The sequence below is a fragment of the Anas acuta genome, chromosome 1 (genome assembly GCF_963932015.1).
Source record: "Anas acuta chromosome 1, bAnaAcu1.1, whole genome shotgun sequence".
In the NCBI taxonomy this organism is placed as follows: Eukaryota; Metazoa; Chordata; class Aves; order Anseriformes; family Anatidae; genus Anas; species Anas acuta.
Genome location: NC_088979.1, coordinates 68,752,074 through 68,769,016, shown reverse-complemented (window position 1 = coordinate 68,769,016; position 16,943 = coordinate 68,752,074). Strand labels below are relative to the sequence as shown.

Genomic DNA, 16,943 nt, shown 5'->3' with positions numbered 1-16,943 from the left:
GGATTCCCAGGGTTTGAACAGCAATGTAGTATTTTAACAATGGTTAATATATTCTGCCACTTTCCAAAGTCTTTTCTCACTCAGAGCTCTGACTTTCTAGTCAGTTTATGCAAACAGCTCTGATATCAGGTCATAGCTTCTTGTCCCAATCCCAGCCTCCTCATCCCTGCCCTAAGCGCCAGTCTTTCCAACATTGCACTGCTGCATTGCCCATAACGTGACAGTTTTCTTGTCCAGCCTTCTCTGTTTTCCATTTTCCTTCTCTCCTCTTGCACACATCTTTTACACTTTGTTTCTCCCTAGGTGTTAGTGACCTTGTCCAACCAGTCCCAGCCCTTGATCTTTTAAGATAGTTTAATTAATTCATTAATGACCTGTAAAGAGCAATGCGGCAAAATCACCAAATGAGGCATGCTTTCAGGTTAATTAAGTTTGGAGAAAAATGGAGAAGATTCATTTCACCCTGGGTATAGAGGACATTTTTATGTTTGTCCTTCAGTGTGATCTTCTGACTGAAGGGAGCCTGGATTGGGCCCACAAACTATTCAAACAGAACAAGGTGAGGGATTTTCACTGGAAAGCTGACACTGGATTTATTAACACTGAAGTGCAAGATCTTCCTGGCATGCCTTATGCCTTAATTCACAGGATGACTTTGCACAGGCAGAGTGGGGACGTCTTAAACTTTACTATCCTTCTTGCTTCTTTCTCAAATTGATTTACTTTCATATACATTTATTTTAACAATTACAAGTATAATTTTATTATTACAAGTATTTATTTATTTTTTCATTTACTTACTATTTTGGAAGCACAATTTCTTCAGTTGCTCTTGTGCTTTGAACAAGAAGCAACTAAGCATTCAACAAAACACTCCACTGACCAAAACTGCTGAAAAGTTAGCTACCTAATAGACACATAGAAGTTGGACCATGATCCTAGAAACATCAAGGCATGCCAACTTATGATTTACATTGTTGGATAACATATTTCAAGAAAAAGTGAGTGGAGAGCTAAACATCTTGTAGACACTTTGTTTACCATTAAGTCAATATTTCATTAAAATATTTCCAGGTGCTTAAGTATTTGCAGTATTAGGATTGTATCAGGCTTTAATTATATTTGGTTGGTTGAACGTTTGATTCATAACACTGCCACTTTTCATTATTAATGCTAAGGTTGTCAACTTAGTAAAACTTCTGAGTAGGAACATCAAAGCTAGAAATCATTATAGATCCTGTAATACTAACGCTTGAGGCTGTATTTACATGGAGTTGCAGAGGTAGAAAACTGTTTTCTTTCATCAATGAAAAAAGTACATATTTAATTCCACAGACATAAAGAGGTTTTCCTGTTTTTTTATTTTTTTTTTTTTTATTTTTTGTTGTTGTTGTTTTTCAGTTGATTGTTTGTTTTGTTCTTTTAATTTTAATTTTTACTTTTTGCTTTTACTTAAGCATATATAAGCGGTACTAGATGCAAACCTAAAATTTTCTATATTGCAGTGAAAAAAATAAATCTTCCCTCTTTTCCATTTTCTTGTCTCCAATACTGCAAATCATTGTACATTTTTTTTTTAATGAAAAAATGATATAAACGCATTTGTAGTTTTATAGTAGAAAACAAGTATACTTAAATTACATATAGTAAAAATTCTGAGGCCAAAACCCTATCTCTTGGCTTTTTATGAAGTCATGCAAACCTAGATAAAAATATTTTAAATATTGTATTCTGATTGGTTGTTATTTTTACATTTCCATTAAATAAGCAAAAGTTACTGCAGAAGGTTCAAGGGAAGAAAGAAGCACTTCCCTACCACATCTCTTTCTTTCCATTTTTCTGATTTTAAGTGTAATAAAAAAAAAATAATCTACCTTTTAAGCAGTTTACCAAATTGATTTTGAAGTGTGAAAAGCTGCAGATGTCAGAAGACTGTTGTTGTTGTTATTTATTATTATTATTATTATTATTATTATTATTATTATTTATTAAAGATAGAAAGTAGAGGAGGGGGGGGAAATCTTTAAAAGTTCACTTACTCATGTTTAAAAATATGTTACTTACTCAAAGTTAAAAATATGTTTCCTTTTCTCTTTTTGATAGAAAGTGATCTAAATGTCCAGTAACAGGATATCTGGTAATATGATGTGGTGGAGAACTGGGGGAAAATGATGAAGAAATGGGAAAGAGAAAAAAGAAGCAAGCAAAGAGTCCTGAAGGGTAGGTGTGGAAATCTGAGTTGGCTTTCTCATGTCAGAGTGGAACTGGCATAAAATTGGTCAATGCAGATAAAACCCAGCATTTTTGACTACACCTGAACGCCATAGTGATATTATTACTGATCTGTACTATTTACAATGTGTCTGTGGCATTTTTCATCCAATACCAGGAGCCATAAATGACACCACATCCCATTATTAAATTTTTAAGATTATAATTAAGTGTGATAGGCTAAAGAAGATCTCATCCCCTCTTTGGTTAACATATCATTCTCAAATTCACCTTGACTGTTGCCAAATGGATTTGTTGTTATATGTTTAGTATTTGCTGAATAGCTTCAACTAGTAATTTAACTATACAGTTATTAAAACAAAACAAAACAAAACAAAACAACAACAACAACAAAAAAAAACACACACACACAAAGAACTTTATGATTTGTAGACCAAAATTTCATTATCTCTGCCTTAACTGTAAGACAGTTTTTCTAAATTGGAGAATAACAAATGACTTTAAGAACAAAGCAAATAGGAAGTAACAAAAAATGGCAAACCATTGTGTTAATGTGCAAAAAGATTTATGAATTACATGAATCAAAACAATGAATGTAAAGAAAAAATCTTCAACATTATTCTTTTCTTGGTCAGTTCCACTCTGAAATGATTTAAGGCCTTCTTTACTTACAGAAATTCAAATGAAATAGTATAAGATGAAGACCTTTCTGAATACATAATGCTACAGTTACCTCATCATTGCTGTATTTCAGATTAGCTTTTTTTTTTTTTTTTTTCACCAGCAATGGGAACATTGACTTTTTATTGTCTTTGACTTTGACTAAAAAAAGTCTTCAATAAGTTTTTATTTCTGTAGGTTGCAGCACTTGAGATTTATTTATTTATTTATTTATTTATTTATTTATTTATTTATTTATTTTCCTTGCCAGATTGTTAAATTCTTTGGGAAGCAGTGGAGGAAATGTACATATATTTTTGAATTCACGGGCTTGCAAAAGAAGTTTATCTCCAGGAGTTTTGATAGGCAGAAATTATCTTACAATGCAAAGCTTAATAAGGTATTAGCATGTTTGAAACTGTATTGGTATGTTTTTGTTGGTTTAAGCTCAGATGAAACTATGGGAGTAATTTCCTCTTTCCTCAGGTGGACCGAGAAGCAGGTGCAGAATAATTGCCAGTGGTACTCATATTTTCAGAAATTGTTTCAAGTATAGGGCAAAAAGGGGGTCTACTGGAAGCCCAATATCTGAGAAAATCAGAAGTTACAGAAAACAGGAACAATGAAAAAAGTATTCTTTGCTATAATTTCTAAACTTCTCCTGTCATAAAACATCATTTATTGTATTTGTTTTTGGTGGTGGTAAGATTTTAGGTTTTGCACAAAGGAATTAAATCTGTATAAAATGCAGTTTTATTTTAAGGTTGTGACAAGGCGAAAAACATTTCATTATGTTTTAATAAATCCTCCATTTCTGGAAGATTGGGTATTTATTATCATCCTGTAATACTTACTTACTTATTTATTTATTTATTTATTTATTTATTTATTTATTTATTTATTTATTTATTTATTTATTTTCTGCAAATCTCACCATGGTTCTGATTTTTAAATGTATGATGTTAAAGAACAGGATTAAGCATTATGTATAACAGGCCTCAGCCTGAAATGAGTTATGAGCCTACAACTGAGCAAAAGGGACTTCTGTTATCTCAGATGACATGATTAAATCCAAAGTTTCTACAGCTGTAACTACAGAGTAGAGGGGCAAGACCAAAGCAGCTGTCAGCTACTTTAAATGATGCTCAAGAAAGCTAAAAGTCAGCTCTGCACCCTTGCTAGGGTTCCCTGAGGCTGATGGAGGGGAATTTCATCAGCTCAGTATTGAGAGTACTCTTCAGGAATGCTCTTCGTTGCAGACAGGGTAGTCCCACTGCACTATGCAGCCTCCCCGCTTCAATGTTTCTGGTGACTTCAAGGGGAAAAGAGAGCCTAAGATGGTTCCTTGAAGGCTTCTGATGAAGCCTGTGCCATGGATTGACACAGTCTGGAGATAGCTTGAGAGAGATTAATTAATTCCAGATGTGTAAAGCCTGATGTGTGCCCTGAAGTTCAGAGTCTGCTGGGGAGATATTTACAGGCAGTGTTCAGATCTACTCAAGGACTCAGTTTTCACAGAAGTGCTCTTCAATATGTGGCCTCAAGAATTAATCTATCTATTCACATAAATAAGAAGAAAGTACAACAAAGTATGCTTCACCTTTAAATGTGCTTCTATTTTTCTATTGTGTTAACACAGGCAACATTTACTGAGGTTTCCTCTTTTTAAAGGAGTCATTTAGAAAAGCAAACAGGCATGCTTTATCTCAGAGGAAGAACTGAAAAATAAGGATACAATAAAAAACCTGTATTGGGAGTGTATAAATTAGAATTAATACAAAAGACATTTGTACCAGTATTTTGTATTAGTAGACATATGTTTAACAGTATATATTTCCTGGGAGGTATTGTTATTAAAAAGAAAAATAAAGAGAAAAAGGAAAAAAAAAAAAAAAAAGGGAAAAAGAAAAAGACTAAATGGAGAGGAATTCTAACAAGAGTGGACCAAGACACAGATTAAAACTATCATCCAGAAGTTTGGCTTCAGCTTTGCCTAAATTTTTTCATCGTTTTAACAAGTATGCAACTGCTGCATGAAAATGTATAGGAAATTCAAAGCATTTTTAATATCCTTACATGCTTTTAGTAGCCTCCATCTAGTGAATGATGTATAAGATGTATATTCTTTTTTTTTTCTCTTCAAGCTGCTTTATAATTCTTCTATGATTCTTGTACATCATTATTCTAAGAAAATTTAAGTTTTGAACCAATAATACTGAAGTAATAATTTGGCACACTGTTTATAATATGCAAAAGACATGCCTGAAGCTGTGAACATGAAGAGCAGAAAACTCTTTAGGTGTTTTTTTCACTCTAACTGCTCCTACTTGTAGGAGGCCTGCAATTAAGTTTGATAGTGAATTGAATTAGAATGTAGGTGGTGGTTCTGCACTTCTCAGATGAAAATCTTTATTTTATACTTAAATAAAAATGCATTCTTCTCTGTATGCACAAAACTATACATTGTTTTGTTCTTGGGGTGTGTGTGTGGGGGGTGGGGATTGTGTTCCCCAGGTTCAAGGCAGGCTTGAAAAAAATGAATAAACTGAAGGGAACTTCCTGTAACTAACGGTACTTAAAACTAGCACTACAAATGTAGCTGTGGACTGTTTCTGTTAAAGAAAGAAAAAGTAGATGAGTTTGTGAAGCCTTCACACTGGGGAGGAGCATAGCTGAAAGTTTTCCAAATGCCAGTCTTTAGAGGGCAAATCAAAAAGACAATTTTGATTCTTCTCTCCAGCAGGGATAAACACCAGATGATAATGTTCTGAAGAATGGGGAAAGGTTTGAAAAACAGACTGAATAGAAAATGCCCCACTATCACACAGAATTTTTCTACATAAGGATATTGTCCACTATACAAGGATATTGTCCAAGAATATCGTTCTACCAATGTTTAGTGTGACAAGATATAAAAAGACTAAATGGACTCAACCTGCAAGGTGGATTCAAAAAGGAAATGTATTCAGGAGGATTCATCTGCTCAGAAGCAGAGACATTGGGAGAACATAGTAGTGGATCAAAACACTCAGGTGTTTTGATATCCTTGGCTTGATGCAACTTACCTATCCACATTTGGGATTATGTATTTCCCTCTTGTGAAATAATGAAACAGGTCCACATCTCCAGTTTGTCTCAAGAAGACTAAGACTGTTCCTCTGATATAATGGATGATAAACTATTTTGGTATCTTCTGCCAAGTTTATTTTGTAAATACCACAATGAATCCTGGCTGACACCAGCTCAGATTTTGTCACTGCCAAACTTGGCACAAGTGGCAAGGGTTCTTGCCTCTGGTTTGCAGTGGGATGCTGTGGCAGCCTTGGTCATGATAGGCTTCCTCACATTTCAGGAATGTTGCATGTTATCCCATATCAATATTGTTGTTGAATAGGAAGGTTTGGAAACTTCCTAAACACTTGTACATTACTTAAATAGTACTGTCCTGTACTATTTCCTGAGCTATCTGACATTGTAGCTCCTACTTGCCAGCCTCTACGGCAGGTAGTGGAAAGATGTACATTGGGATAAATCCATCATCCGGCAACTGTTAATAGAAGAGATTTTGGTTCTTGCCAATGTAACTATCTCACAGAAGGTGTTGACTGAAATGGAGTTGCTACTAGGAACAAGGTACAAATATTGTGAATATTAGTGGCAGAAAAGGGTCCTAGAGGTAAAGACCTACAAATTGCCACATGGTAGGAATCTGGAAACATGACCTGATGTGAAAGAGTAAAAATTAAACTTAGAGAGACCGTGCTAGCATTTAACTAGTATGTGACACACTTTTTCTAAGGTATGCTAAATTAAAATCTAAAAAGCTACTTGCACCTTTCTGCTACATGTGAATAGTCATCCAATTTTGTATCTTAAAATTCTCATTAAGATCTCAGATTCAGCAGTGAGTAAAATATATAACATCCCGTGCAATACTATGAGCTCTAAATTAAGTCCAATTGCTGCTTTTTAAAGACTTTTAGATAACATTGTAGCAACCTTAGGCAAAGACCAAACCTTCACAGTTTGAATTAATGCAAAATTTTTGATTGAGCCAAACCTAAATCACCTATACAGCAGTATAATGACACAGAAGTAGAAATAAAAGCCAGAGGAGCGACAAATACAACATTACCAGTGCAAGACTAATTAATTCAAGAACATCCTAAAGTTATATAGACATGAAACTTCCAAATATGGAACTATCAGGTAAAAACTCTGCTAAAGAAAAAAAAGCTAATGGGAAAAAACTGTGTTTTTGCTTATATATTTATTTATTTTCCATGCAATGTGAAAATCATTAAAAAAGACATTTTGAGATTCTTAACAAGTACAACAGGAGATTTTTAAGGAAAAAATAGTTTCCTGCTGAAATTTTCCCTGGAGAAGAAAACACAGGTGAAGAGCTGCCTTTGAGACTTCCACTGTTTGCTTTTATCTTTTGCTTTTACCACGAAGTAAAGTTTCTTTATTTTTTAATCTCTCTCCCACATTTGCAGCAATAAAGGCCTATACAAGGGACACTACAAAGCTGTCTCCACAAGACAAAGAATAAGAATGAAATCAGTTATTCCTGCAGTTCTGCCAATCATAACATATGGAGAGTAAAATCCACTTGACCAGTTCTAGCATTCATTTGTATTATTCATAAATAGAAGAAGGAAGATGTTTGTAGAGCAGGTTATCCATTCCCTGATTGATAAACTGAGCTTTCTTAGTTGCAAGTGACTGAACAATTTCTTAGAGAGAACTGTACTAATAGCTAATTTCAGGCTTCTGCATTTCAGGGCCTCATCCCAGGCCATCAACAGTTAAAAGTTCCATTAACCTTAGTAGGCTATGGATCAAGCTGTCAATCACTCTCTTCAATAGCTATCTTACATGAGACATTTTTGTTTAAGAAGGGCTACTGCTGGACTTGCAGGGTGATATAAAAGTTTTGATTCTCAAAAGTGTCAGTCAAACTCATAATCAACAAAGAAAAACACTACTGGAATAGAAGTGTTGTTAGTACTCATTCATTTAATTGTTACATTCCCAACCTCAGTGGCTAATGACAAGCTTATCAGAATCTATCATACAAAGCGTACAAATGCATACGACGTGTACAACTGTTGTAAAATAAATAGTTGAAATTTCACTTAGAAAACCTATGGCTTTTTCAAAATATTCATGCTGATTGATTATCATTTGACATGAATATCTTTTAAAAGTCAATATAGCCACTGTTGATTCTCTCTGCTAAACTGGAATTTGATTTATTGCAAATATTGTATCAGAGATAAAAAAAAAAAAAAGCAAATGAAAACATTATTGCTAAATCTTCTTATAATCAGTCTAGTTTTCTGTTTTCTTGTGAGTTGGTGTTTACCGTCAAAAAAGAAGTCTTAATATACCCTCATTCCAGAGGCAATTACAGTGGCAAGGACTGGGTTTAATGTATTTCATTAAGGACAAGGCTGTGGAGAAAGCTGCAGAAAAGACAGAAAAAATAAGTGAAAATTAAGTTGTGAATGCCAGGATGGTGTGCACCTCAGTGTGTGTGTGTGAAGGTAGCAAGCAGAGATATCTTTGGCACTCGAGATGGAGAGATGGACAAGAAGGGCTTCAAAGGGCATGTTTCTGGTACTTACCAGTTGGCAATGCTGGGGCTGCTGTAGATGAGGGCCCATAAGCACAGAAGACGTGCAAGTCTGAGTCTGTATGTGTGTGCTTGTGTAGATAAGGTGAGAAAGGTGAAAAAGAGGGGAGTATGATACAGAGAAGTGGGCAGCAGAGTTTGGTGAAGCATCACCAAACTCTAAAGCGCCTAAAGCATCAGTTCTCTCTTTATGGTTCTATTGCCTTGTGGTAGTTATACCCAGCTGGGCAGCTGAACTCCACCACAACCGTTTTCTCGCTCCCCCTCAGAAGAAGAGGGGAACAGAAAGTATACTGGAAAGAAGAAGAAAAAAAAGAAAAAAAGAAAAAGAAAAAAAAAAAAGGCTTGCAGGTTGAGATAAGGATTATGTAATTAAAGGGAAAAGGAAGAGGAAAAAAATATCAAAGGCTGTGTGGAAGCACAGACATAGAGAAAAAATTCTCTTTCCCATCAACAAGTGATGTTTGGCCATGTCCTGGTGTCCTGGGAAATGGAGCCTCAATACACATAATGGTTGTTTGGGAGGACAGACAGTCTTCATAACGAGAGCCCCCCCTTCCCTTTCCCTTTGTCCACCTTCCACCTTATATTGCTGAGTGTGACAACACAAGGTAAGGAATACCCCTTTGGCTGGTTTAGGTCAGCTGCCCCAGCGATGTCTCCTCCCCATCACTTGCCCACCCCCAGCCTGCTGGCTCTAGGGGGTTGCAGGGAGTCCTGATGCTGTGCCTGCACTGCTCAGCAATAGACACAACACTGGTGTGATACCAGTGCTGTTCTAGCTATACGTGCACAGCATTGTGCTGTATGGACTGCTGCAGGGAAAATTAACTCCATCCCAGCCAGACCCAGTACACAACTGTAAAAAAAAAACACAACATATTCGGCTTCAAGACAACAAAGGATTTTAGTTTGAATCCTAATTTCTTAAGAAGCTATGAGTCTAAATGACAGACACAGATTTTAGAAAGCCCAAACCTGATTTAATGAACTTTGGGAACAAATGCAAGCATAGCTTGTAGATTTGCAAGGTCTAAAATTCAGACTCCAAATTTCAAGAGCCCAAGAACAGCTATGAATATAATTACACATACAAGACATAAAGGAAGACCCCAGAACTGTGAGGATGAATACATGAAGTCTCAAAAGGCCAGGGGAGGTGTGTCAGGACTGAAGAGCTGGAGAGAGGAGCATTTTGGTGGGATAATTCTCCCATCAAAAAGCATTTGCTGTTTTACCTCTTTGTGGAGGTGTGACTGACTCTTTCCACACACAGATGCCTGACAGACAGAAGTTTTTGTCTAGCACTGAAAGCAGGTTCACAACTCCTGGAATCCAGCTGCAACTGCACTCATACATTCAGACTTAAAAAGCAAAAAGCCCAATTATCTTTCTCCACTTCTGCACTTACATTAGTCAAGCAGGATGGGACAGGGGGAGAAGGGAACACTATTTGGAAGAGGAGAGGACACTATCTGGAATAATGAGAACCCAGAGTAGATGTCCGTTGAGGGCTAGAAACCAAACCCTAACCATTAGAGCATTTGAAATTATGTAATACCCTGGCAGAATGAGGCCAAGTTTCTACAAAGCCATGTATGTTAAAAAAAGTGGTAATATTTTCATGTGGTATGGGACATTTATTTCTCCACTTCTCTTTTGAATGCCATCTGACTAACAACAGCCTATGCAGCATGGCTGGCTGAGGTGAATCCCAGCAAATTTGGTATTTGAGAAAGAAAAAATATAAACACAAAAAATATAAATACACATTTGTCTTGAGAAGAATATACCAATGACAAGCACCCTCTGGTGTGCCATCAGGGCTCAGTAGGACATTAAAAAAAGTCAATGATGTTTAAAAAACAAAAGAGCTTCATGAATATTCATTAAGTAAATATCCTCAGATTAGTTAGTCTGTACAGGAGAAGATGTAGCTGAATCAGTTCATTAAAAACAAGCATACACAGACTCACTTATATTCATCAGTTATGGCATCTGGTGCATCTTTTCTCGCTTACTGTTGTGAGTGAACCAATTGCCCCAATCAGCCTGTGATCACCTTTCTTTGCTATCTCGCTTGAAATCCCTTCCCCATGCTGAGGGGCTCAGGTGCTTACTGTTGCCCCTGGCCTTGCTTCATCAACCTGATGTCCAGGTTGGGTGGTGGTCCTTCCTCATCAGCTCACACCTATGAGGTAATGGCTGAACCCCAAACTGCTATGGGGCTGCTTGGCTCTTCTCATGCTGACACTTGTGAAACTTCTGCACCTACAACTGATTGACTGGGGGAAAAGTGACAATGAAAAGCAGAAGTGTTGATTTTGAAATGGTTTCTGAAGCCAGCTGTTCTTTGATCATCTAACTCAAGAGCTAGACACCTGAACATCTCTTCCTGTGGATAAATCGCTGGGAGTGTGTTACTCTTGTGAAAAAGCTGAGAAACATCAGCTAATGTCTGTATTCACCTGACCCACCCCTTGACCTGATGGGGGCTCCCTCAGTGAAACTTGACCTTCCTATAAAATCATGTTTATTATTCCCTTCTCCTGCTAAAAGCTATTTTTGTAGGTGTTTGCATATTCTTAAAATACAAGCAGTGAAGCAGTGCTTGCTTTCTTATTTTTGTTATAGGATAGCTTTTTACTTGCCACTGAATGTCTCCTTCAACAGAGTGTGTACTTTAAAATGTGTTGTTACTAACATTATCCCACAGAGCTTTACCTGAATGTGTGAAAACAGATACTGACCTTGCTTTGCAGTCCTGTGATGTAGGACTGAGAGCATTGCATAAGCTGAGGTTCTTGCTGAAACAGCAATTTCAAAATATAAAACACAATTTAAAAGTTATTTGACAAGAAGTCTCCACTAGTCATCACCCACCTGTTGTATGCAAAGGTGTACCTTTTTATGGCAGCAGTTATGGCTATTTATTGGGTATGGGTATTACTTGGGGTTATTCAGAATGTATGAAATAATACTTTGTCTGATTCCCTGTATTTCATTTGTAATGATCAGCTATTAAGGATTTAAAACAGGGCACTTTTATAGTGTTTTCTATTTCTGATGCATTAGCTTGAACTTATTTATGCAAAAGCTTCTTTGGACTGCAAGAATCTCTCAAGCTAAAGGCATCTTAGGAAAAAAAAAAAAACAACAAAAAACATAAATAGAACTTATATGCTGCAAAGAAGTTTTCACATAAATGAAAATCCAATGCAGTAGCTACAAGGTCTTTGTGTTTATCTAGTAGTGTAAAAAATCGAGTGGTTTAAAAAGAATGAATACGCTTTCCCTGGGGAGGGTGTGTGTGGGAAGCATGAGCAGAAAGCATAAGCTACATCTCACTCCATGAGATTTACTTGTGGATTCCTCATGATTCAGAGTGGTGTAAGGTGAGGACAGGAGTTTTGTTTTTTCTTTGTTCCCCACTTCCTCCCTGCTCCCTTTCTTCCACCTGGAAAGACTGAGACTGGAAAACCTGATGTTTAACACCTGGCTACCCAGCTATTCTCATCAATAAGGCTTTGACTTTTTCAATCGTGGAAGGTACTTTGATGAAACAGGTTACTGGGGAGAAACGAGGCCTGGCTATCTAGGATAGATAGGAAGGAGAATCTTCTCTGGCAGGCTGGCTGCCTTAGTGAATTAGGCCCTAAACTAACAAACCTGGGTGATTGGGCCCTAAACCAGGCTATTCGCATGTTTGTGAGCAACAGGGTGGAAGAGTGCACCTATCAGAGGTGAGGAATGTCCTCCAGCTGTCCAAAAAAGGCTTGGTCAAAAAGGATGGATAGCTGGTCCAGATTAAGTGCCTCTATACAACCACTCACAGCAAAGGTAACAAACAGGAGGAGCTAGTAGCCACTGCACAGCTGGAAAACTGATTTGACTGATACTTGGTGGGACAAATCACACAAAGGGAGTGCTGCAACTGATGGCTATAAACTATTCAGGAGGAAAAGTGAGGCAGAAAAGGTGAAGGAGTTGCCCTCTATGAAAAAAAAAAAAGGGGGGGGGGGGGGGGGGGAGGGAGGTATTGACTGCATGGAGATGTCTTTGTGGAAAAACAACAACATACATGTTGACCTCTTACGGGTGAAAATTAGAGACCAAGTGCAGGGTCCTGCACCTGGGATGGGTCGGTCACAAAAAAAGACTGGGTGATGACTGGACACAGAACTGTCCTGTGGAGAAGGACCTTGGGATACTGGTGGATGAACATGTCTATATGAGCCAACAATATGCATTTGTAGCCCAGAAAGTCAACTGTTCCCTGGGGTGCAACTAAAGAAGATCAAGGAGATGATTCTCCCCCTCTGCTCTCATGAGACCTCACCTGGATTGCTGTGTTCAGGTCTGGGACCCCCAGCACAAGGACATGGCTGTATTGGAATAAGGCCACAAGAACGATCATAGAGCTGCAGCACCTCTCTTGTTTAAACACAGGCTGAGAGGGTTGGTGTTGTTCAGCTTGGAGAACAGAAGCTCCAGGGAGACATTATAGTGGTCTTCTAGTTCCTAAAGGGGACTACAGGAAAGCCTGGGAGGGATTCTGTCAAGGCATGTCGTGATAAGACAAGGGCTAATGGCTTTAAACTAACAGAGGGTAGATTTAGATTAGATATTAGGAAGAAATTCTTTACTCAGAGGACAGTGAGGAACTGGCACAGGTTGTCCAGAGAAGCTGTGGATACCCTCTGCCTGGAATTGCTCAAGGCCAGGTTGGATAGAGCTTTGGGCAACCTGATCTAGTGGAAGGCATCCGGCCCATGGCAGAGGACCAACCCAAACCATTCTGTGACTCTATAATTTACTGTGAACACACAGTGATGTCTCTAAATTATGACTCTCTCTCTCTCTCTCAATCTCTCTCTTGTTTTCACGATCACCCTTCCATTGGATGATTTGCAAGTTTAAAATTTCAGGTTTTTCTCCTTATATGCAGTTCCTTTTTTTTTTTTTTTTTTTTTTTTTTTTCCCCACAGCTCAGTGCCAGGTGGTTTAGTATTCCCTCTACTTTAATTATCTTTATAAACCTTATTTGACATTGTAGCATGAGAATTGTTCTTGCTATAGTATTTGAATATCTTGCCAGATGGCAACAGGGGAATTCTCTCATACTTGTGAATTAGTTTGACATCACCTAACAGTGAGAGCTTGCTTAGGGTGTAAAGGTGCATGGCGACAGCACCAGCACAATGAGCTCTGCTGTGCATTCCATGTGTTCATCAGATGCAGTAGGTATTAATTGGGTTATATGTGTATCTTAGCATGAAATTCAAAATCATCCTCAAGAAAAAAGATAAGTACCTCTTCCAGATGGCCATGAAAACTTTTCCTAGCTGACAGATCATTGTAAGAAAAGACAGTATTCTTGCAAGAGTAAAGCACATCACTGTGTTAATGCTTTAACTCACTGCTGGCACAAGGTAAGATATGTCAGCATTATGACAGCATTTCTCATCTTGCTTAGATTTCAGACATAGTCTTTGTTATAGCTGGCTTCCTACCTGTATAACTCCAAAACTGCCAGATTAACATAAGGGTTATTTAAATGTTTGGGGAAAAAAAAAAAAAAAAAGGAAGACAAATAATATCAACTAGCAAAACTCTGCTGAGTACAAAATCTAGTCATTTGGGGAAAATGAACTGGCTTATACAAATACTGGAAGAAAAGCAACTTGTTGCCATGTGGTCAGTGTGACCTGTCTTCATTATCACTGTAACACTGCTGATAAGGAGCTTAAAAGGTACATCTGAACTGGATACAGGTAGGTGATGCTGTGGCAGCTCCCATATTGTAGATGAACACACACTTTATTGAGAAGTAATAGTGTCATAAAACAGCAGGAGGATGTAAGTTAGAAGTAAAAAAAGATGTTAGGCTTTTGAATCCATCTTCTGTTAGTGAAGGACTGTGGAGGACTGTTGCCTGCAGTACATTTTCTCATACTTTGTCTGATCTACTTTGTCCTGTATAATAGTAGTTTCCGTAATTTCCCTGAGGAGGAACAGATGACAGTTTAGTAGCTCTCATTGTCAGGAAGCTGCTGTTGGTACTCTGCCTGCTTTCCTTTTCCCAACTCCATCTCATAACTCTGAACAATTTCCTGAGTTGCACTCTAAACAATGCTGCTCCTTCTGTCTCCACGCTGCAAAAGGATGGTGACTGGTGGGACATCTACGGGCTCCCAGAGGCTAGTCCATGGCAAGTGGCATCTCCAGGGAGCAGCCCAAAACCAAGGGAGCTCCTGCATCCACATTAATGTAGGGGCAACCCTAACACAGTCTCCCTGTTATGCATATACTTCTGTGCTCACTGCAGGTAGTCAGAGAAATATCTTAAATTTTGCCTCTGAGACATATTCCACAGTCCCAGGCAGGCTTTGTGCCCCACCCTCCTTTTGGGAATCCTTGCATTGTAGCATAAAGCATGCTCAAGGTTTCCCAATGCACCAGTTAATTTTCCATACTCCGGGCCCTGGGTTGATGAGGGCCTCAAAAGAACATAGGAAATATATTTCCTGTGGCATTAACAGACGTGCCTGCCTTAGTGGCACTAAGAAACATGGTTTAACCATGCGACTCAGTAGGTCAGGCAGGTAATTGGACTTGATGACCTCGAAGGTTTCTTCCAACCTCAATGATTATATGATTCTATAAATAGAAACTTTAATGAGTTGTTATTTCATGCTTTGTTATTACCCAACAGCACCTGGTTCAATTTATTGATTACTCCTCTGATAAATTTGCATTCCTAAGAAACTCGCAGACTTCAAGGATTTGTATCCATAACATAAAAAACTTTTACATACTTGTAACATTTTGATCTGCTAAATTACCAAAACAAAATATTCGCTAAAACTTTAGTGACGTTTTATTAAAAAATAAAACAAAATAAAAGTTGCTATCCGGTCCTGAGAATACATTAGTAATGTCAGTTGGTAGGCAATCACCCAACAGCAGTAGTTTCAGAGATTAATCATTTTTATTAATTGTTCATTTTTTCCCAAATTGTAACATAACACTGCTTATAATAATAATAATAATAGGATTTTCAAAAATTTACCATCAGTTAAGCAGGTGGTTACTTCTAATCGGTCTCTGGCTGAGAGAAGACTTAACAAATGATAATCATAGAGCTTACTACAGAGTCAGAGTAATCATGAAGCTTACTTCAGTCATGCATAAAGTTTCGATAGTGTTTGAATTTCATAAGAACTTATCCAGCTCAGCTAACATGTACTATTTAAACACCTTTTTACCCATGTTGCTGTTATTACAAGAAAGAGTAATACTTCTGAAGAAATAAAAGAGGCATTATTAGATTTTAATTACAGTCAGTCAGTAAGGTCATTAGCAAAGGCATTTATCAGCTGAGAAATAGAGTGCCTTTGAAATATCAAGAAAAATACTAAGCCTGTGGCTAAATGATTAACTACTCAAGAAAGGTTCTAGCATCACTAACCCTACCATTGTGCTTAAAATCTTTAATTTATGGTGAAGATATATGTCTCAATGCAGGAATAGCTTAAATAAACTTAACCGAGAATAATATAAAACTTTAAGTATATAACAAACAGCCATGCCAAGGTATCATTTATTCTTCAGTTTGTGAAATTACATAAAGAGTAAAGAAAAAGAAAATGAAGTTAAACAAAAAAAAGGAAGTTAACCAAATCAACAGTTTTAAAGTCTTCACTTTAGAGGTCTTATGTCAACACAGATACACATGACAATCAACTTACATTTGAATGAAAGCAAACTTGGAATAAATATTTTGAAATATGTAGTTTTCTAAAATAAGCACTGCCATTTGTGTCATTCTTACCTGCAGAGGTTTTCACAATTTCTGAAGTATTTCTGAGACCCATAAAGTCAAACTGATAGAGTCTCCAAGACTTCTGGTCAGCAGCCTCTACTGAGTTTTTTCTCCATCTGTAAATCATTTCTTCTTTAGGGTAGCCATCTATAAATAAATAAATAAATAAATGCATATATACATTTTATTTCATAAAAAGGACAGTGCCAAAAAGTATCTGCCTCATATTTGAGAACAACTCAGTTTCTGATCTGATGCTTTGTCAGTGATCTTGGTAGCAGAATTCAACAAAAGAGTAACAACACACACAAAAATAGAGCTGTAATTTGAGGAACGCTATGATTCTGCATGATTTTTTTTTTCCCAATGGAGAAAAATTCTGATTTGTTCTATCAGAAGTAGATTTCTTCAGAGATGCCATTGATCTGAAGTCCAGACATCCAGACATAGTAAATATACTGATTTACATGCATTCTGAATATGTTGTGAAAACTAATAAAAGGAAAAAAAAATGGTGGTGGGAAAGATGTAAACAATTGAAAAGGACAGATTGTTTTAAATGTGACAATAGTTCTAATGGTATGT

At 37.1% G+C, this 16,943-nt stretch overlaps 1 protein-coding gene across 2 annotated transcripts in view; it reads right to left on the bottom strand.

Annotated features, from left to right (window-relative positions):
• Nucleotides 1-16,943, bottom strand: part of GABRG3 (gamma-aminobutyric acid type A receptor subunit gamma3) — a 332,908-nt gene that overhangs the window by 33,367 nt on the left and 282,598 nt on the right. For both annotated transcript variants that reach the window (XM_068681349.1, XM_068681340.1), the window contains exon 6: nt 16,368-16,505. In XM_068681349.1, the coding sequence (XP_068537450.1) occupies nt 16,368-16,505 (138 nt within the window). The remainder of the gene's footprint in view (nt 1-16,367; nt 16,506-16,943) is intronic.